Source organism: Lycorma delicatula, chromosome 2, assembly GCF_047948215.1.
Source record: "Lycorma delicatula isolate Av1 chromosome 2, ASM4794821v1, whole genome shotgun sequence".
Lineage (NCBI taxonomy): Eukaryota > Metazoa > Arthropoda > Insecta > Hemiptera > Fulgoridae > Lycorma > Lycorma delicatula.
The window spans coordinates 176,331,153-176,353,939 of NC_134456.1; the positions used below are offsets into that span (position 1 = coordinate 176,331,153).

Sequence of the window (22,787 nt, forward strand, 5' to 3'; positions counted from 1 at the left end):
AGGCCTATATTTGTTCTGGATAGTTTAAAGTATCGCATTAAGTATTCGTGGAAAAATTTCCAAATGCCTGTATCCCAGTGAAAAGTAACATACACGATTTAGTTAATAGCATACAACAGGTTTGGTTTCAAATGCAAAACAAATAGGCACCCTTCCATTAAGACAACATAGGCCATTGCCAATATTGAAAGGAGAATTACTATCGCTCCAAAAAAATCACTACGCAAGGTTTCCCAACAATCTGGTGTTAGACACACCAGATAATATGGTAATATTTGGTGTTGTAAAATTCTTCATGAATTAAAATTGAAAACATACTGCGTTACTGCTGTGCAACAGCTGAAGGAGACAGACAAACCGAAACGACTTGATTATTGCAACTGGATTCTCAAAAACATTGTTGGTAAAAAGATAGAGTTGTCTGCTTGCGAGTTTTTCCTTTGGTGGTACTTAAAGGAGAGAGTTTATGCATCTAATAATATTGGTGAACTGAAGGTGAACATTCAGTGAGAAATCACCACAATTGACAACAACATTTTGCTTCAGATGACTCTCAGTATGATCAGTCAATGCCCGGGGTGGTCATTTTGAACATTTTTTGTAACAATAAAGTAAATAAATGCTACATTTACATTACATTTTATGTTTTCCTTGTTTAATTTATCCGTATCATTCATAAAGTTTCATTTCAACATAACTTACCGATTCTGCTGCGGTTATGTTATGGATTCGGTTTTGTATTACTCACCCCTGTTTAATAAAGTTTGCAAGTAATATACCCTATAGAACACATTATTACAAATTGACAAATTGGGACATTGACCCTTTTTGAACCAAGCCACAGATATATTATTTAAATGGAAAAAAAGAATAGTTTGTTGATGATTGATTTATTGTTAATGCTCATGGAGCCATTTATTGTTATCTTGATTATATTCATTTGTGTTTAATCTCTCTTACAACGTACCATATGATAGGACAAAAAGATGGATTGTATTGATGATGACAAGGTAGAAATGATGTTCAATGAAACATATCTAGGCAGAAAAATCAGTCAAGAACTTTAATCACAAAATATAATCTTAAGGACTTTCCTTAGGAAAGATACGCCCCAGACCAGTAGACCTCTACAGGAAAGACAAAGAAGTTACAATAGATTTACATCAATCAGGTTATAAGATTGTAATTGAAAGTGGTATATATGGTGGCTGAGCACACAAAGCAAATAACATTTTTATAAAAAAATACAGTTACTTAAGACATGAACTATAGTTGGTGAGATTTCATGAATCTAGATTGAATGTCATGGTAGGATTTGTTGCAGTGTTTATCTTGGACACAAATGTTTTAATGATGAAAGTATTTACATTTTCTACACACGATTCAGTTGGATCTCATAATTGTTGCTACTGGACAGTTGGATCATCATAACAAACCCTCACAGATCTCATACAGCTTGCACTCGTTATTCACCAACTTAAATGACTGGGTAGAAATTTACAGGAATCATAGTTTTGGACCATTTTTAATAAGTTTGATTAAATATCTAAGTGAAGATATTTTTCTAGCAATTACACATGCCAGTCAATCCCAAGCTAAAGAAAACAAGCTGATTTGTCCAACAAGATGGGGGACTACACTCCATTATTACCTTTCTGTTAAGAGAATTTTTGAACACTTCGTTTGAAGAAAGGTTGACATGATTGATTAAAATGGCTAGCTCATTTACAACAGGATTCTTTTTTTGGAGTATGTGAAAATTGAATTTACAATTCTAAGTCTGCACAATTTGAAGAACTGAGACAGTGTAACTACAATTCACCTGTAATATCATCACTGATACTGCATAATGTTATGAAACCTTTTCAACAATATCTTCTGCGTCATCAGTGAAAGGGTACATGGTTTGAACATTTATCCTAGTAAAAGTAATTCCATACCTTTATTGTACAACTTTTTATTGAGTTAAACTGCTCCTTTAAAAATATGTTTAAGCTATTAGTATAGATATAAGTAATGGGTAAATAAATAAATAATTTTTTATTGTTTTATTTATTACGATTTTTACATTATGTATCAACTGATTTTGTTATCATTATGTTTTTTTAGTATCAGCTGATCATCAAAACATTGTAAGCAATGTGGAAACCTCAGGTAGTGTGCTATAATAACTTGTCCTTTTTGCTTTTCTTATAACTGTGGTATATAATGTTAATTCAAACTTTGACCAGACAATAGATAAAGCTCCAGTTTGCATCATTTTTTTCTAAAATAGGTTTTAAAAAAGTGCTCTTTCCCCCCTCCCTATGTCTGCATTTAACATTTACCATTTATTCTATTTCCAAAACTGGATGTTAGATATTAAGTAAAAAGTAGCTATTATAGCCTGGTAATGCTATTAAATTCTAAGTTTTTCATTTTTATCATTAACAGGTTAAAGGGACTTTCTTAATGCAGTGTAACTGAAGATAAGGATTTATGAAGGAATTTTTTCTGTCTGTGGATTTTGAGGTGCATTGCCCAGCAATGCAAATAAGATAACTTATGTGCATGCTGTTTTTGGATGAAATTTTAACTTCTGGAGCAAAAAAAAAATATTATACCAATTAAAAAAAAGTGTGTTATTACCCAACCTTTAAATTTTAGTAAATTGGGACTTTCATATAATCCTACAAGAGAAGTTCTATGCATAATTTTAACACCTTAATTATATACAATAAAAAAAATTGATTGTATAATTTCAACATTATGTAAATCAAAGAAAAAATTTCAAAGAGATGTGTCTATTTATATATATAAATTTGTTAAGGTTGATATTATTTTAATGTAATGCTTAAAATTTGTTTTTAAGGTGCTCTTCGAGACAGAATTTGGTCCTGAAATGTTTTCAGATGTTAAACCTGATGAATCTAGTGTATTGGCTACATCATCCAGTGGTGTTGGTACATCGTTGGTTTCTTTAAGTAATGCCAGCACTGGCAAGAGATCTGCACAAGAACCTCATGACTTTTGGAATCAAGTTGTGCAACAAGTTTCATATATAGATAGTACAGGTGGCAGTGCAAGAAGTTCTCTTCTTCTTAGTTGTGCCCATCAAATTCCACCTGGTGTAAGAAAATTAGTTAATTATTTATTAGCATTAGTGTAAATGCATAATAATAAAATTGTTTTTATAATGTACTATGAGTTTTCATAAATCATTGAAATTTGTCAGAACCAGTTTTAAATAATTTGAAAAAATGAAACTGGAATGTGTAATTAAATTATACATCATTATTTAATTATCAAAGATGTATCTTCATTGTGCACCCATGCATGTCTGTGTATACACTTGACCTCGTGTTTATAATTTTGTTGAAATTTTAATGTGAATACTTCCTTATCATGTTTAATGAATATAGCCAAAAAATTTAAAAAGATATTCTTTCCTTGATAACACACACTTATTTTGTATTGAATGCATTTTTAAAAGTTTCTTCATCGTCAGTCATAAAAATTACTGAAGTTTTAAAATTGCATGAATCATGTAAAGTTTAAAATTTAAAAAACATGTAAAATTACATTTTCTAAAATGTTTACATGTAATAGAATTAGATAAGATAAGATCATAATAATAATATGATTAGGTAATAATATAAGATCGTATTATCCTTTCTTACTAATTTAAGTATTCCCTCTTTATAGTTCTGTGAATTAAGTTAAATTTATTTTTAATTAATAAAAATAATATTTCTGTAATTGTTATCTAACTCATTAATATTATTATTCTAAAATCTCCTATTTTTAAAAATTATTTTAAAATAAATACACTTGTTTATGTTTATGAGGTTCTTAACTATGTTATTTATTCTAAAAATCCTGTTTCAAACAATCTGATAATTTTATTTGTATAAGTACATTCTCTAGTCACACTTTATTTTAAAAATATTGCATTATTTTATTTATCATTCTTATTACACTGATCTACAAAAAAAATGTTTTTTTTTTCTTTACATACATTCAACAAGTTGTATCTTATAGTATTTTTCGTACTGATTTCAAATCTGCAATCAAAACTGAATGCAATTTAAAAACCCTTAAGGATTTTTTAGTAACTGATTTAAAAAAAAAAACTAATTTTTTAAGGAATTGTAAGCCTACAGTATATAAATATCTGTTTTTTTTTTTTTTTTTTTTTTTTAGCTTTTTTCTATATTCAGCCCCTGGAATGCTCCTTTTCAGTCTTCAGCAGTAATCAGCAACCATATTCAGGCTCCATTTTCCCTGATAGTGTGTTTCCATCATTAATATATCCTAGTGAACGTGTTAATTGTGTTCATAATTTGCCAAGGTTAGGTGGGAAAGAATTGGGTAAACAAAATCTTCCATCAAACCAAGTTTTATATGTAATGGTGGAAACACATTCTTTGGATTTAGAAGAGTTTTGACAAATAATATTTTCCTGCTCAGATATTAGTACTATATACTATTCACTATAACTAAACTCCATTGCTAATAAAACGGCTATCACCTTTAGATTTCCACACATTGTGCCAAGAATACTTTTCATACTGTATCATTGTCAGTAAACATTACATGCCGTATGTCCTTTATTTGTGTTGTATAAGAAAAAGAGGAATTCTCATTCTATTGTGAAGGAGGATCATATTTATTTACAGGAATTTATAATTAATCTCCATTCTCTGTAGGATTATGATGCTACTCTAATAAATCCAATAAAGAATTTAAAACATTGCAGTACACTAGATTATCTTGTAACGAGAACAGGTGCTGAAACATTTGCAGTCTAACATGGAAAAAGCATGTTATATGATACTTTTGATAAGAGGTTCCAGTCTTCTTTAAAACCAACATTCTTCTTAAAACATAGCCTTCTTTATTATCAACATTTTTCTAACCTTTGATTTCTGATTCCTTTGATTTCTGTTATACCAAAATAACAGTTTGTCAAGTGGTTCTTAGGCTGTCTCATATACTGGAACAGGAAAAGTTATATGTTGTAACATCCCATTAGCCAATTGTAGTAAAGTTACACACAGCCAGATATGTGAGTGACCCAAGACTTGTTCTGATCTCCTATTTTACATCCAAAATAGAGTTTGTATGGTTTTTTAACTAAGATTTTTTAAACAAGTCCTTAGAACGTATTTCGAGATCATATTTGGAATAGCATCAAAAAATACATAATAATAAGCAAAAATTATGTGTGATAAAACTCTTGAAGAATGTTATTAGTAAGTTTCAAATATTTCATAATATGGTTGTTAAATGCAGTGCTGTAAAGTTTTTCACCAATAAATTTTTGTGTTTTTTTATTTGAAATATATTTTTATCTTCTTCTAGGCAAGTATAAAGGTTGTCTCTCACATCCCAACCGCGAGACTCTTCTATCCTGCCAACTTTACTCCTACAAATTCCTTTTCTCCATCGCCTCCATTACTCCAGACATTCACTGCTTTGGAGGTCATCCACATTTTCTCCTCTCTCCTGGAGTCCATTCCAACATCCTCCTAGGCATGTACAAGTATACTTCTACATTCTCCGAACATGCCCATATCATTGTAGTCTTCTTCCCTCCATAATATCAATCACTTTACCGGTTGCCCCAATTCTTCTGATATCCTCATTTCTCTCACACTGTATTCTAGAAACTCCACAACTTCTGCACAGCACATCTATCTCCACAGCCAGCAACTTTCCTTCATCTCTTCTTCTAATTTCAAAAGCTTTTGACCCTTACAACAAAATGGTCTCAATAACACTCATGTACAACCTGTGTACTTAGTTGCTTTCTGAATCCCTTCAGACCATCACAAAAAATTACACTTTTGGTTAGCCATTTGCCCCAAAGCTGTATGATAATTTATATCTTTTTCACTATTTCCATCCTGTGATAATGTAGAGCCAAGGTACTTAGTTTTCACATGTCTCGATGACATTCCCATCTACATAGTTATCTCCTTTGGCACCAACCACTAGATACTTCATTTAATAAAGATTACTGTTTATTTTCGTACCATGTAGCTAATATCAAACCGATCTGATGCTATGATGACCTGGATCATGTGCAAACAACAACATAATATTCTCACCATACATACACCTCCACACCCATCCTTCTAAATTTTTTCTACCATTCTTCCAATAAATTATGTATCCATACAACCTTCCAATAGATAACCTGATACTTTTCCCTCTATAGTTCCTACAGGCTGTTGTAGCTCCTTTCTTATGTATTGAAATAATATATGCTAGTTTTCATTCCTTAAGCATTTTCTGCCCCTCAATAAGACACAAGACTTCAATCACACACTTCGGACTATTCTTAATGAGTTCTGTTGGAGGGTTTCCAGGACCTGGTGATTTCCCATTTTTTGTCTGTCTCAGTGCCTTATAAATTTCTTCTTTTGTTACACCACTCACCACCTCCTTCATTCTATCCCTGATAGCAGACTACTTTACATCCTCAGCAAACACCTTGTGATTCTCTTTCAGCAATTCCTCATAATATTTTTTCCATTCCTCAATTTTAACCATTGACATATTTATTCTTTCACGGGTATCCATCCTCAAGTTATTTATAACCTTCCACGACTCCCTAGCCTGACTGTTACCCATGTACATCTCGATTCTTTCTCACCTAATTTCCCACGTATCATTTCTTGCCTTTGCCATTGCCTTCTTTACTTACCTATTAATTCTTGCATACAACTTTCTATCCTCCATATCTTTGCTAACCAACCACCTCATATATGCTTTCTTCTTCTCCTTAATCAAATCATCCAATCCTTCATCCCACCAGTCTTCCAACTTCACCAATTTGTCTACCTCCACTAAAGCCTCTCTTGCTGCTCCATTAATACACCCTTTCAGTCAGTTATAATTCTCCTTTGCACTCTCCAACCATCTCTGATCGGTAATCTTTTTGCCAACTGCAACTTGTACAAAAACCTGACTGACTCCTGATTCAACAGCTTCAGCTTGTTCCTTGCGTCTCGTATTTCAGTTTCTCCTTTGTTCTCCTGGATTTTAATATTATGTTTAAACTGTTTACACACCTTCGCTCTTAACAAGAAATGATCCGTTCCACATTCAGCATCACTGAACACACTTACATCTTTGGTATGTAACTGAGATGTCTGAATCTTCTTATGTTACGAGTGAATCTCCTTATGTTGAAAGTATCCATTCATTACCTGCAATCCGAATGTCTCTCACACATATAATCATCTTTCATTATCATTTACAACTTTTATCTCCAAACCTTCCAATGATTTCATCATGTTTCTTCTATCCTGATCTGGCATTCAAATCCCCTAAAATTAATATCTCTCTGTACTGGCTTATTCCAGTAAAGGTATAAACCAAGCTGTTTTTGAAATCATCCTTTATATTACTATCCGCATCATCTGTAGGAGTGTAAACTGCAATTACCATTATCAGGTGATCCCAAATCCTAAATTCCATTTTTAAAATCCTTCACTTACCTCTTCCCAATTCCTTATAAATCTTTAGAGTTTTCCTTACTACAATGGCCACCCCTTAGCTCTTAGCTCTTTGACCTTAGTGACTCCACTATAGAACATCAAATAATTACCACATTATTCATTTCCTTTACCCTTCTTCTTTACTTCAGTTAATGTTCCAATATCAATTCCAAACCTATCCAACTGTTGGAAAACCTTCCTCTGTTTTGTTTTAATCCCCTAAATAATCTGTGTTCCAAAATTCATTTTTCTTTGACTTAACGATATTTTTTATGAGAATTTTTTCTGTTAGGTCTTTTAGTGATACAAACCATTTTATGAATGATGGGGTGCTGGTGCAATGCCTCAATCTCCAACCTGAAGAATCAGGTGCTTTCTGCCAGGGTCTTCTTCTCCTAGCTTTTGGAGAACCAACTCCAAACTACAAGACATTAGTGTTAATTTTTGGTCACCCTGGCTATTTTATTTTCCTGGTATCTATTATATCTAGTGAACATTTCCCTACCCACAACCTGGGGAAGTGTCCTATGTAAGACTAACAACTCCACATGAGATATATATATATATATATATTTTTTTTTTTCTTGCAGTGATGTCCCATTACAATATATTTTTGTAGTATTCATAAATTTGTTATAACCATTTATTTAGCAATTTTATGTGTTGTATTTACAAAGTTACATTACTTCATTATTTTGTTGTAAATGAGAATATAATAAATTTTATGAGAATATAAATTCTCATTGGCACATATATGTTCCTCCTTTATGAAACAATGGATGACTGAAACCTTTATATTCCATAATGTTCTATTTATTTGTTTCCTTTTGTAGTAGTTATTTTTTGGCTGATTCGCTGTATTTTTACATGTAAGAAGTTACATTTTTTCTTTTATAATTCATAGGTCAAATTTTGTTTTTCATGAAAACCATTTTATTTATTTAATGTAATACTATATTCGTTTATGATTATGGAATAATGAAATGTCTGTCATCTGCATATGTAAACCATAGTAGAAATAATATTTCACATACACATTTATATTCTATGCACATAACATTGAGCAATTTGTTATATGAGAATTTTGGATTTACATATATTTCTGATATTGTGGCTGAGATTGGTGAACCTGCAGGTAGACTTTTCAGGTTGAGTATAATATTTTCTGTTAAAATGAAATTAATTTTCATTACACATGTTTCTGATTATTGCAATTAGGTTGTTAACAAGGCCTAATATCTTCATGGAAAGTTTATTAATTCCACTGGTTTATTTGTTGAAATGTTAAAGTACTTGTATACACTATTCAAAAAATTGTTTAAACATACAATATCAATTAATATGACTTTACAAAATAAATAACTTCCTAAATTAGTTGGGCAGCTAGGATTCTAGAAGATTTTTTTCCCGATAAATTATAACTAGGCAGCTTAGTATTTGAATGTTATTAAACTTTTTAAGATAGCTGCTGACTGATATAAATAATCTGCCGAGTTGAGTTACTAGAATTGTTACTGTTATTAAGTTACCTGCCTAGTTATTTAATTATATTTATTTTATTGGTATGCTATGAAATTGATAGTATAAGGTTCTTAGGACTGTTACCATTAATTTTGATAATTAAAAAATAATTTATTTTTATATTATGGTTAGTCATGTGTATTCTAGACATCCAAACAGTCTAAAAATCACTAAGTGCAGAAAAATTGTATTTTCCAGGAATGTAGAATTTAAAAAAATTTCTTTACTTTTTGTAATAGTTTTTAAATTTTGTAAGTGTGTAATCACACCAGAAAAAGTTAATTTGTTTTACTGTTAAAGTTAAAGAAAAACATAATATGATATTGTTCTTTTTATAGGGAGTAAGCAATACTGAGCATAATGTGGCCACATTACCTTGTTCTGAAATCAGTTCATATAGCACCCAAGACTCATCTGCTCCCTCCTCACCACATCCACTGTCACTGCGTCTCCAGCAACATCTGTCATTTAGGGACCAAGCACGATGTGGTCGTGGCAAACTTAGCAGATTCTATAGTCAACAAGAATCTGAGCCAGCAATTACAGGTATTTTAACTTAATACTTCAAAATGTGATGTATCATCAATAAAGCATTACAGAAAGAAAATATTTGGAAAAATATAAATATCAAATTGTGAGAAAATCAACAGAGACGAGGTATTGTACTGACTGACAAACAATTACACATCAGCGTACAATTCATAGGATAATGGAAAAACAATGATATTATATACTTTCTAATTATCACCGTAACCAAAATAATACAAAGTAATCTTTGTTTTACCAAGATTCTCCATCGTACAGATAATATACTGTCATCACATTAATCATTACAGCATTTGGGCGGGGCTATTGACAATACAAGAGATTTATGTGTGGGTGTATGTGTTTAACAAGCCATTGAAATAGCAATGTTAAAATAATACCTATTTTAATAAAATACAGTAATAAAAAGCCTTAAACCCAAGGCTGGTTACCCAGGATAAACTGGGCACCAATATGTACTGTCTTTGTGAATCTCACCTGGGCTTCCACAGGGCTTCCTCTTCTGTTGGAGCATGACTTTTTCATTGAGAAGGAATAGCTATCAGATGATAATGTACAGGTTTATCTGATGTTAGGATTAGAGATCTAATTATGGAATCATGGAAGCTTTTCTTAAAGAATAATTTTGATGTGTTTTTAAAAGCAAAAAGTAGCTGTTCATCAAAATCAGATGGCATATATGAGTACCCATCTTTTTTGTATTGTTTAAGCATTTTCCTTTCAGTAGGATAATAGGTTGTCATCTAATGTAAATGATCACTGACTTTCATAAATTTATTGTATTTCACCTGGTTTAAGGGTCTCTAAGGGTTTCAGCACACGTTTATTAGGGATATAATCATTTTATTCCCAAATTCAGAGCTGATCATAATGACAGCTCTTCTATCCTTCTACTTCAACACACAAATAGCCTTGTCTCAAAATAAGGCTTCCACCTCCCCTTAATTTAATTTTTTTGAAACAACACTAGATGGGTTTTCCTTTTGGATCAGAGTAACACTATTGTAGTTGTCCATGAAGAGCAAGTGTCCATCTTCAAGATGGACCCTCCATGAGCTTACAAAATACATTTTCTGTATGGCAAGGACCACTAACTTTTTTATTGGAAGTCCCGGTGTATACAACGCACCTTAAGACCAAAGAGTAAGGATATATGTTTTTATTGCCTATCAATATCACTTACCTTTAATATAAATATTATGAAAAAGTAGTTCATCTCTCCAAAGTAGTATTAATTCATCAATTCATAAATTTTTTGTAGGGATAATTGTTTCATGTACTGTTTTAGGAAAAAGGTAATGGTTGTATTTTGTGTAGTCTGTCAGTTGGTAATGATTTATCTGTGTCATGAGTTTCAGGAAAATATAACGACTGTAGTATTGTAGCAAACTTGTCATGGCTTATTCAGTTTCTGTAAAATAAACCAACACATAAAGCATCAGTTCTTCAGTAATCAGAAAGATGAAGTATTTGAACTGATCCTATATGAAAGAGCATTCCTGTAAGTGTATTAAAAATGTTTCGGTTGTTAAGGATTTCCATTTCTTTACTCTGGGATATGGTAATGTTGAAGTACTTTTTAATAAAAGAGCTTTTTTGTTTATGTCTCCTGCATTATTAAATCTGTTATTTCATTTGTAAAAGGGAAGTCAAAGTAATTGACTAGGGTCTTGCAGTAGGTAAAATTTTGAAGCCAGATACATTAGTATATAAGATTTTCTATTGAATTGAGGTCAACATTTTGTCAGTTTTTTGTAGATTGTGTTGTCTGTCAGTACTGTAGTCATTTGTAGTGAAGAAGTGGAAGGAATAAGGGCTGAAGATCCTGCCGATAGGTCATGACAATATGCTGACATTACCTGAAAGGGGTTTTGTGGCTCATTGACTTCTTTCTAAGAAGTCAAATTTCACTCACCTGAAGAGATAGAGATAATAGTTGTGGTCTTAAATAGCCATACGGTTCTTCGGCATTCTGAATTACATCTCCCTTATCCTGAACTGTTTGTTGAGATATAAAGGTTGTATCTCCTGATGTTAATGGTTACTGGCTTAGATGATGTTAAATTTTGTAAATTTAACATATAAAATTTTGTTAAATTTTTGACAGTGTCATTGTAAAAATGTAATTGTCTTAACTGATAAGTTATCTTGTATTCTCTTAAAATTAAATTATTGACTGATATTCTTGAGTGATATAAACACTGTTAGACTTAGATACTGGAAAAACCATATGGCAGACTGAAAAAATTGGCAAAAACATTTTACAAACGGTACAGTGAAACTGCAGCACTCATTAAATTTTACTGAATGAATGTAAATGTTAGACAGCGTTAAATGAATGACAGAATCCCACAAAGACAAATATAATGGGTGCAGTAATAAGGACTATGATGGTAATCCAGTCAGCCAATAAAGCTAGTACGGACTGTCATCCATAATGGGTATGAATGGTTATGGAATACAATCATCACTGTAGTCCATAACTTCTTATGGGTAAGAAGTTTTATTTCATTAAATGTACACATCCTTTTAATAGGTTGTGAACAAAAGATATATTTAAATATACAAGTTCATCCATGAATGTCAAAAATATCCTCTCTTTAAGGTAAGTAATAAATACAAGAGTATAATTAAGAAAGACACCATGAGTTAAATTTACCTTGTAAGTTACTGGTAATAGAAGCTTTTTTAAGTATTACAATAGCACATGAACATCATGGTTATACAATATATGTGTAATCTATGAGATGTCTCATATACTCTCTGTCTAAATATTAGATACAGTCTGCTGACTCCTTAAATTATGGTGCTACTTACTTCAACTACAATTTATAGACAAACAGTCTTTTGGAAAGAAGTGTTGGAAGATGTCTTCAAATAAATGTTCACAATGAAATAAATTTAATATGCAAGTCGTAACTTAAGAAGATATTTTTTATGTTATCTGTCTGCTGATGTTAATGACTATTGTTTTTACTAATACATGTATGATTATGGTGCTTCTCATATCAAATCAAGTAGATTTGTAGTTGCTTTGTTATTAAACTGTCAACTATTAACTTTAACAGAACAGAGTATGAGTAAATGATGGATAAATATAAAGCAAAGCAATGTTATGATTCTTCTTAATTATAAGAATCATTCTCATAATGCTGAGTTGCGAAGGAATTATCAAGGAACTGTCATCTCAATAGCCTCAGCAGGCAACTGTTGGGATGATGGAAATAATGGTTATTGGTAGTTGTATTGTACAATTTCCATTGACAGATCAAAGAAAAAGTATCAGAAATCATATCAGTTTTGAAGAAAGTTAAAGCAAATAGATGTAGCAGTATGTAGAAGAGAAAGGAACACTGAAAAACAGAGAGGAAATGGGGGAGCATACTAATATGAGTATTGAGAAACTTAGTGGCTGGCTAAGACTGGAGGGAAATAGAGATTCTGTATCATTTGATATAAAAAAAAAACTTTTAAAGTAAAGGTAAAGTTTTTTTTTTATAAAAAAAATAATATATGTACAAGTGTATATTTATTTTTGTGAAATGAAAGTTGTTTGCATGCGCTGAAAGTTTGCAATTGTGTGTTATAGGTGGCAGTGAATTGCGAGTTCTTCAGCCACTGTTGCATGTTAATGATGGAAACCAGCTGACATGTACTTCATCAGCCACAGGGACTAATGACCGAGCAAACTTAGCCACAGTTTGGGGAGGTGGTTCTGATACCAGGATTATAAGACATCCTCTTCGTCGGGGCATTACTTTAAACCATGCCAATTCTGTAAGTATATTTATGTAATTAATTTTTTTTTCTTATAAATGTTTGAATGTAAAATTGTAAGCTTTTAATTGGAATCTTTCTTATTTCATCATATTTACCTACCCTGATATCTGCCCCTTTCACCATATTCTCTGTTCTCGGCTAAACTTTTTATTTTCATTAGTTCCCTTTACTTTTATAACATTTATAATTTTTACTCTTGTCCATGCTCTTTTTTGTACATTTTACTTTTTCATCTAGCACTGCTTTAATCAACTTTCTCCACTCAAGTTAGTCCCAGGCATAGTTAGCTTTCCTGTTCTGAATTATTCTGATTAAGCTTCTGTTCTCATTCTCTCCTCATTACTTTTTCATTTTTGCCCTGATCATTTAACCTTCTCCTACCTCCTTCATGCCTACATATTACATCCTTCAAACATTTAGAGAAATGTGAAGAATGTACAAACATGCACTTTACAAGATCCTTCTTGAAGTTAACTGTACCTTACTAGAAAATAATAACTGTTTCTTTTTATTAAATGCATTCTTGCTATTGCTATTCATGTTTTTAATTTTTTTTCACTTTCGCAGTCTTTTATTATGTTTGCACCTAATTACCTGTACTGGCTTTGTTATTCAATTCTTCCATCTTTTCTGTAAACATTTATTGTCACAGGTTATTCTCTATTCTAATTTTGAAATCATCTGTAAAATATCCCATGTAAACAGTATCAGTAAATATAAACCATATCAGTAAACCGTTATCATGTGCAAATCTTAATGCACTTTATTTTTTCCTTCTCTGGATTCTTGATTTTTTAAAATATTTTTGATCATATCTTCTCTATGCATATTAAAGAAGGTTGGGGATAGTCAACACCCTTGACTTATTACTATTTTTCTTATGACAGATCATTTAGGTTGCATGTATCCTTTATTTTCACACCCATTTTCTGATTCAAATGGGTGAAATTATAATTTTTAATTAATTAATTTTCTGTCTTTTTAACCTATACTTAAACTTTTAATATTACCATTAATTTATCTTATATGGTACAGTAGAATGCTTTTGTTATATCTGTAAAACATTTACTTCATTTCTTTTACTTCTCACCAATAGTGCTTACTTACTGGCTTCATCACATCTCTTTTGTCTCTTCTCCTTCAGAAGTCATATTTTTTTCTGAAAAACTTTGATGCATTTTTTATTTAATTTTCTATGCAGAATTCACAGAAATAAAATTTACTGAAATTAAATTACGTGTCTTGTTATATCTTCACACTTAAGTGTCCCATGTTTTCTAATGTTTGAAACCATGGTTCATTTTTAAAAAAATTACATTTACTTCATTTTCTACTTCATCATTTTTCTTTTAGCCACTTCTTATTGTTATATATCACATTACACTTCTTCATAAAGTTGTATCTTTCTTTTCTAAGACATTTATCCTTCTCTATAACATTTTAATTTCTTTTGTCAGTTGTATAATTTCTAATTTTAATTTTACTCCATAATCATCCTCTTCTACTTCATCTTGATCTTGTTTGGTAAGATCATTTGACTTTCAGCTGGACTGATGATGCTCTTCCAGATATTTCGTTCACCTTTTAAATATCTTTTCCTCGATTGTAACATTTTGCCATCTCTATTGGCAATTAGTGGCCTGTACTTTTCCACATTCCGTATGTTAAATTTTTTGTTTTTTCATACATTGTGTTTACCATCCTTTTCTTGCTAAATATTCTACGAATGAGTATTTGTGTGCAAGATATTCTTTGTTTTTCCTTAATTCACCATTCAATTTTCTCTGTAGTCTTTCTTACCATCTTCATCCTTTAAATTCTTATTTTTCTTCTCTCTCATTTTTAAATAAGATGTTACATAGTTTAATTTTTTTTTTAAAGAATGTGTTATTAACTGCATGTTGTTCAATTTTGTTTATACCAGATGCAGTAGTGATTACTGAGTGTTCTGTTACTTAGATATCTTAGAAAATTAAATGCCTTGAATGATATCTTATTTTTGTTGAAGTAATTGATTTGTTCTTTTAATTTATTTGTTGTTAACTAATTAGTTCTTTTATTTTTATTGTCTTGATAAAGTAGTGTTAAATGCTATTAGAATGTCTTGGGAATTTTTTACTATTAGAAACGTCCTGGGTAGACTTTATAGAATGAAATATCCAAGAAATCCCCTTCCTCATTGTAAAAGGTAAGCTTTTAAGATGTAGGCAATATATATAGGAGGGAAGAATTTTTTCCTGCTTCTGTGAAGAAAAGCTTTAATGAAGAAGCCAAAAAAAGAGAATTTGAAGTGGTGATCAGTCTAAAAAATAAAAATATAAAAAAGTATTCTTAAGAATACTAAAGAAATTCACAATCAAAGCAGATATCTCAAAAATAAAATACCCTAAAAGAAAGTTACAAACCTCTGATAATAAAGGTAAAGCCTTTACTATTAATATCTAATACACCTGTACTGAATATCATATTTTTCAGTTGAAATTCAAGCTGTTTTAGAAAAGGATTTACAACTTTGATATCACTTTTCTATGTCAGTAATTTAACTATCCGAAATGGTTTGCCAATTTGCTAGACAGGAACTGGAATTATCCAAGCGCACCAAGCCTGAATTATACTCTGTGAAGTACATACAAGTTCTGTTCAAAAACATTCAATCCTAGGATGTTAAAAGAAAAAAAAAATTTCATATATTCAATTCTAGCTTACATGTATTTCAGATTATGATCATTTGGCTCAACACACATTTTTCCATTGTTGAAAACATTTCTAGAAGTTTTGTTTTGGATTGAAGGTATTGAGCTGTGTTCTAAGTTTTTTATAACATCCTCTTTGCTCTCAAATCACCACTTTTTAAGCAACATTTTTAGTTTGGAAAGTGACTATAAATATCAAAGTGTTTAGCAAACTTGGGCAATCACATGTATAATAATAATAAGTCATGAGTTGATTGGGAGAAATAGGATGAACATTACTGTTCCAGTTGCTTGACTTTGGTATATGTGGTCTTTTAGAGCAAATGGCATAACAAGAAACTTCATGATAATAATGTTTATTAAATATTTAACTTGCTGAACTGTATTCATTATACATACCTTCACAATACTAGTAGTATTAATAAATTGTTAGTACAACTTCCGACTGCTGTTCAGCTATCTTACTATTTTTGACCAAGGAATATTAGATTTTACACTGTGTTGACTGAGCAGTGGTTCTACATTATATCCTAAATACTTAACTGTGTATATGGTTAACCAGTTATTTTTTTCTTCAGAAAGTCAGAATTAAAGTCACAATCCAGCAAGTCCTGCATATATCTATGAAGCTGTTTTTGCTCATTTGGAATTTGGTGCAAATTCTGGAACATTAAAAGTAATATATTTTTTGAACATATCTATCTTATAGAAGGTCTTTGTGACTGTTTCTCGGGAGAAAATTTTTTCCCAATTAATCTAAATTAACCACTGTTGCTGTAAGTAAATTTGAGACTTATTAAAGATAATACTTTTGCTGTTATTAGTTTTGCCTGGTTTTACAAACTGTGAAAGATGAGGTTTAATTTTAGTGTAATTTTAATGCCACTTTTTAATATTTTGTATGTTATTTATTTTTGTGTTATTTTTTCTGGAAATAAACTATTTTGACAAATTATCTTAATGCTTATTTTCTTATTTATGCATGAGCATTTTTTCTTATGGTTTCTAAAGTACTACTTAACAGCAGTTTTTTCTCTTAAAAGAAAAGTTTTTTTGATCAAAAAACACAGTAATTATTATTCTCAACTGGTATTTTTTCTTATCACTTCTAATATTTTAAAACACCAGTAACCTTAGATATTGTATTTCATAACAAACCATTATTTATTTTATAGGTGGAAATGATGGTAATGTTGCATGCATGTAGTGTGGAGAAGGAAGGACCGAAATGGTTAAATGTATCACCAGTAGGTAGTAGAAGCAGTTGTTGCTAATTATTATTATTTTATTTACTTTACCATATTTGTAAGAAAGTATGAAAAGAAATAATTTTTTACTTATTCCAATATTAATTCTTTGCGGTTGATATTCGTTCTTAATAAACTAGTAAGCAGTTGTGGAATCTTTTGTTATTCCTGAGAGTAGATCTTTTATGTTCAGGAATTATTGGTTTCTCATGACAGTTTACTTATAGCTGTTAACATACAAACATTCCTTTAGAGTGATAATGACCTATTAGGTTGTGCCAAAAGTATCCATGTATGGAAATATTATTATTGGATGTAAGAAAACTAAACTCTTGTAATTTATGGTAGTAGACCATTTTGCCAAATATGGCTAGACTTTTCAGATTAATACACTACTCAAAAATCAAAGAATCTTAATTTGTAGTTCTCTGTAAATATATTTAATTTGATCATTTACTTTCATATGTTGTTAACTGCATCACTTTTTGAGAATTCACCACTTTGAAAAAAAGTGAAAAATCTTTCAAATTTTCATTATTTTAAGTATAAGTTTATATTGTAAAAAAATTTGCTAGAAGGTAATTGAGCCTTTTTATTAATAAAAAAAGATGAATTAAAAATTCTGTTATCACCAATTAACTTTAGAATGATTAATGTAAGAAGAAGAACTGGTTTGTCAAGTGAGACTTGGGCTGTTTGTGTTTTATCCTTAAACTTCCTGTACCTTAAATATCACAATTTCTGGTATATTTTTAGTTTCATTTCAAATAAATAAAGCGTTTTGTTTCATCAACTTTTCAGCATTTCAGTGTGCCAAGTATTCTCAGTTAACTGAATTCTAATCTTTGCAATACCGAGACCACAATGTGATACAAAGATATTTTTATAGCTTTCTTTTAATGGTTTTACCTTGAAACAGATATTTGCTTATGTACCGATTATACTTTTGTTTTTTCAATAACTTTTGTAGCTCATAAAGTATTGACTGATAGTCAGGAATGAATTTTACTGCTCATTTGCTCATTTTAATGCAGTTACTCATTTTATCTGCACATTGTGAACTATTTTTGTAGTCAGTGGTGATAGCAATCTAATGTGTTTGTCTATTAGCTAAAACAGATCAGTGTCCTACATATGATATCAGTAATAATGTATTTATATCGTTTTGTTTGCTGGTAGTCATTAATGAAGGTTAAGTTTATAAGCTAATTTTCAGTAATTTTTGCCGTAACAAATTTTTTCTTTTTAGTTTAAATAAAAAGGAATCTGTAGATAAATATTTTCATTTTTTACAGAAAAATTTTCAAATCTTTACACTATTCAAAAGTCAGAACCTTGGGAACTGTATTTCCTACACTAAGCACTGTTTCACCCACGCTCCTTAATTTCTCATTTACACATGTCGTAAGTGGCCAGTTAATGGTTATTGCCGTATATGAATTGTACTCCTAATTATTTAAAATTATGTATGATATTTAAATATCAGATTGACTGTATTGAGTGTGTTTATACTAAACTTTCTCTTGATATTTCACTTCCTTATTTATTTCAACTTCTTTGTTTATGACTTTGTCTTGATAATTTTCTTCATAATTTTGATGCTTATATATACAAATCCATGCATCTGTGTGCACATTATTTGTTTAAATGATTCTTTTGGTAAGCTTATTTATTTATTAGTAGTTTACATCAGCATAAATTTTATTTACAATTTTACAGTATGCAGAAATTTTTATATAAAAGAATAGTATTGTGATGTATTCTTTTAAAAAATACTGTGTGGCAAACAAGTACTTTAATGTAACTTTTCCTTTATGTGTTATGTTTGTACTGCTGACAGAAGTTTTAATTAGTATTGTGGTAATTTTATTTTTTACTTTTGTTCTGTGAAATATTTTTTATTTACTATGTTACCATAAAGAACAAAATAATTTAACACCAATTACGTGGCTGAAAAATGTTCACAGAATGAAGTAGAAAAAGTGAGTAAAAATAATTGTATTTATTGAACATCTGTTTTTTTATATATACTCTATAAGTAAATTTTTAAATATTTTCTATTTTTGGATGTTGTAGTTAATTTAGAATGCAGAAATTAAGCCCTAGTATAATGACAAAATATCCCAATAAGTAGTATTTTTCTATAAAAAAAATGTAGTTGTGGTTAGTTTCTATATTAATTATTCTGATTTCAGTACAGTCTTACAATCTGACATTTCTTTTTAACTCTATATTGTTCTTTGAGATTATTGGGATGACCTTAAGGTTTTACACATGCATTTTAGTCACTGTTCAGTAGTAGGTATTTTCTCCTCTCCTATTTAAAATCTGACATGGTGTTTCTTAAACTTGTTGATTTTCAATCATAATACACTTTTGCTAGATACAGAACGATTATTCTTCCATCTATACAATGGATTACCCTGTAATGGGCATGAACATGGTAGTGTTTTTACATCTTAATTTGCATTGCTTAGTTGTACATGAGGCTCATATATGTTAGTGAATTAGATAAGTTTGACTACTGTGTTTTTAAGGAACTGTATTTGAACATTAGTGTTTCAAATCTTCATTGTTTATAACATTTTAATGACATCCATATAACGCAACATTTAAAAAATTGATCCCTTTAGTCCACTTTTGTCATATTTGTGAGAATTTACTGTTTCTGAAAGGAATTTACTGAGAAAAACATTTTTAGATTGTTTCCTGTGCTAATTGCAGGATGGTTGAATTTGGTATACCAAATTTTTAACTGAAATTGTCATTCAACATAAGCATGTTGAATAAAAAATTCATGTCATGACACACGTCATTAAAATGTCATTAATTTTTTTGTTGTTTACATAAATTGTGTCAGCTGAGTGATAGATAAGGATTGAAAAAAAAATTCAATTGTTTTGCATGTATCAGTGTTTTGCATAGATAAACTTAAATTAAAAATGATTTTTATAAAATACTTATTTGCATAAAATAATTTGATAGTTGTTTTTCAACTGAATAAGATTTGACCCATAAAAAACCCTGTGTTAATAATTCCTTTTTATTTTAAAAATTAACTTATATGAAAAAGAAAGTAAATGACTCTAGCAAAAACGTTATAAAAGCGCATCTGATAATTAAAACAAAATATATATAGAAAGATTATTGTACAAATGACACGAGTACATTATATATATAGTAAAGTGGAATTATGGTTGTGTCTTTCTCTATGATCAGATTATGTTCTAAAATTTGATATTATGTTAAAATGACTTATTATAATATTTATAATATAAAAAATGTAATTTGTGGCTTTGTTACTCTAGGTTGCCATGTTTTCGGGAGGGGGGCCTAGAAGAAAAACCAGCAGTTGGGAGGAGAGTGTATCATTGCAGCGCAGGCGCAGCATTGCATCACGAGAAGAAGCTAGAGGTTGGAGAGATAGAGTTTTAACTGAAGAAACAGAGGATGCAGTCAGTGCTGCAACTCCTACTTCTAAGGAAGATACTCCTCAAGATTTACGTTATTACTTCCAGCACCCATATTTAAGACTATTTACCACATATTTCATTATATTTTGTAATTTCTTACTTTTTGCTGAGGATCCCATCTCACATAGTCATGCTGGTTTGTATATTAAATGTTTTTATAATATGTTTTGTTTTATTTTCAGATTCATTTTTTTCATATTTAAAACATTTGTCTTTAGGAAATGTACTCATTGCAGGAGGTGCAATTAGGATTCTGTAACGTAGAGCCCCACAAACATTTATTAGTGTAGAAATGAGCTCTATATAAATTATCCACAGTTTTAATTTTCTTGTAAGTTTTTCACTTATTGAATAATTTCTAATTCTATAGATTGTTTTGTTATTATTAACATATTTTTAATTTGTTAAATGAACTTACATGCTAGTTATTTTTTAGTATTACAGTGCTTTTTATTTTCTTGTATGAAGTAAAGGAAGTAATCTCAAAAAATTTCGGGTTTCAGATTTCAATAGAAATATCCATTTTGACTCGTTTCGGCGTGATGTCTGTACGTACATACGTATGTGTATATATCTTGTATAACTCAAAAACGATTGACCGTAGGATGTTGAAATTATGGATTTAGGGAGGTTGTGCACCTCCACTTTTCAACTGTACCAAAAGTGTGCAAAAAACCCAAAATCCATAAAAAAGTGATTTCGGACTTTTTCTTAACTAAGCCCTCAATGAAAGCTTTTTAACAATGTATGAAAAGTGGTACTTATTTTCATTGGTTCCAGAGTTATAGCGAAATAAAAGTTTAATTAATGAAATATTTCCGTCTTGCAAGAGGAAGGCACATTGGTTCAAATCAGACTTCATCTGCTTTTTTTTAACTTTTTTTTTAATTTAAATGTCTTTATTTATTAATAATTATGAACCTCTGACAGTAAAAAGATTTTTACAATAAATAATAATAAAAAAAAATATGAAAAAATAACAGAAGTTATTAATGAAATAAAATTTTATGTACTTTTCATTCTAAAAAACATGTGTATATGTAATTTAATAGGCGTACAAGGAAGTCATGTAGTGCCCACATCAGATTTTTTCATTTTACAATTGTTTGGACTTCATTGTTTTGTATAAACAATCTTCAAGTAGCTGTCAACAATGTGCTAGCTTACTTATTACAACACATACTTGTTATTTATATGTGTAGCAATACATTTTTATCAGACTATATTACATCTTTTCTTCTTGTAATTCATTTACATTTTTTATCATCAATTACATGATTGTTTTGATCTACTTCTCTGTTCATTCTAAAGCACCACTCCATACAGTTCATCTTTGAATTCTTTCTACCTTTTAACTTTCTCTTTCTACCTGTTCACTTTTTATTTTAACTTTCTAATAGCAGTTTACCTATACTACTGTAATAGTACAAAAAAACAATACCATGAAGTGCAAAAGAATATCGGAGTTTTTTTTAGCAAAAGGACACTGTTGGAATTAGCTATTTTATTTTTAAAAATTCATTAATTTCTTTAACATATCATCTTTGGAATTTTATTCTTGTAAATGTGTCCATCAATAATCTAACTTCTTTCTGCCTAAAATTTCATCTTCTAACAAGGCTGACCAACCTTAGAATAACTTCTGAAATTGTATAGAATATATTTTGAGGTAGAAAATATTATTAAAAGCTAATATTTTCCTCTATTATATGATGTAGAAATGGTAATGAGGGTAAATGAGAAATGGTAAAAAGATAATGAGTAGAAATGTAGAAATGTTAATGATTCAGAAATGTAATGAGGGAATACCTCATAAAATGCCCCTAAAAGTAAAGATAGGTCGAAAAATCTAAACAAACTGTCTTGATTTCGCCAAAAACTTGGCACTGCTAGCAAACAACATCGATGAAACTAAATGACAAATATTGGAACTTCAAAACAATGAAAATAAAATTGGCCTTAAAGTGTCATTCAAAAAGACAGAAATTATTCTCTGATAAACAACATAATTAAAAGAAGTAAACATAAAATGGTAATAAA

General features: G+C 30.1%; 1 protein-coding gene across 5 annotated transcripts in view; it reads left to right on the top strand.

Moving 5' to 3' along the window:
• The window catches only part of LOC142319439 (transmembrane protein 117-like), a 215,734-nt gene that overhangs the window by 70,535 nt on the left and 122,412 nt on the right, over positions 1-22,787 (top strand). For 4 of the 5 annotated variants that reach the window (XM_075356722.1, XM_075356720.1, XM_075356721.1 and 1 more), the window contains 5 exons: positions 2,852-3,109; positions 9,347-9,554; positions 13,144-13,331; positions 17,203-17,274; positions 20,583-20,883. In XM_075356722.1, coding sequence (XP_075212837.1) covers positions 2,852-3,109; positions 9,347-9,554; positions 13,144-13,331; positions 17,203-17,274; positions 20,583-20,883 — 1,027 coding nt within the window. The remainder of the gene's footprint in view (positions 1-2,851; positions 3,110-9,346; positions 9,555-13,143; positions 13,332-17,202; positions 17,275-20,582; positions 20,884-22,787) is intronic. The other variant, XM_075356723.1, reaches the window with a different exon arrangement.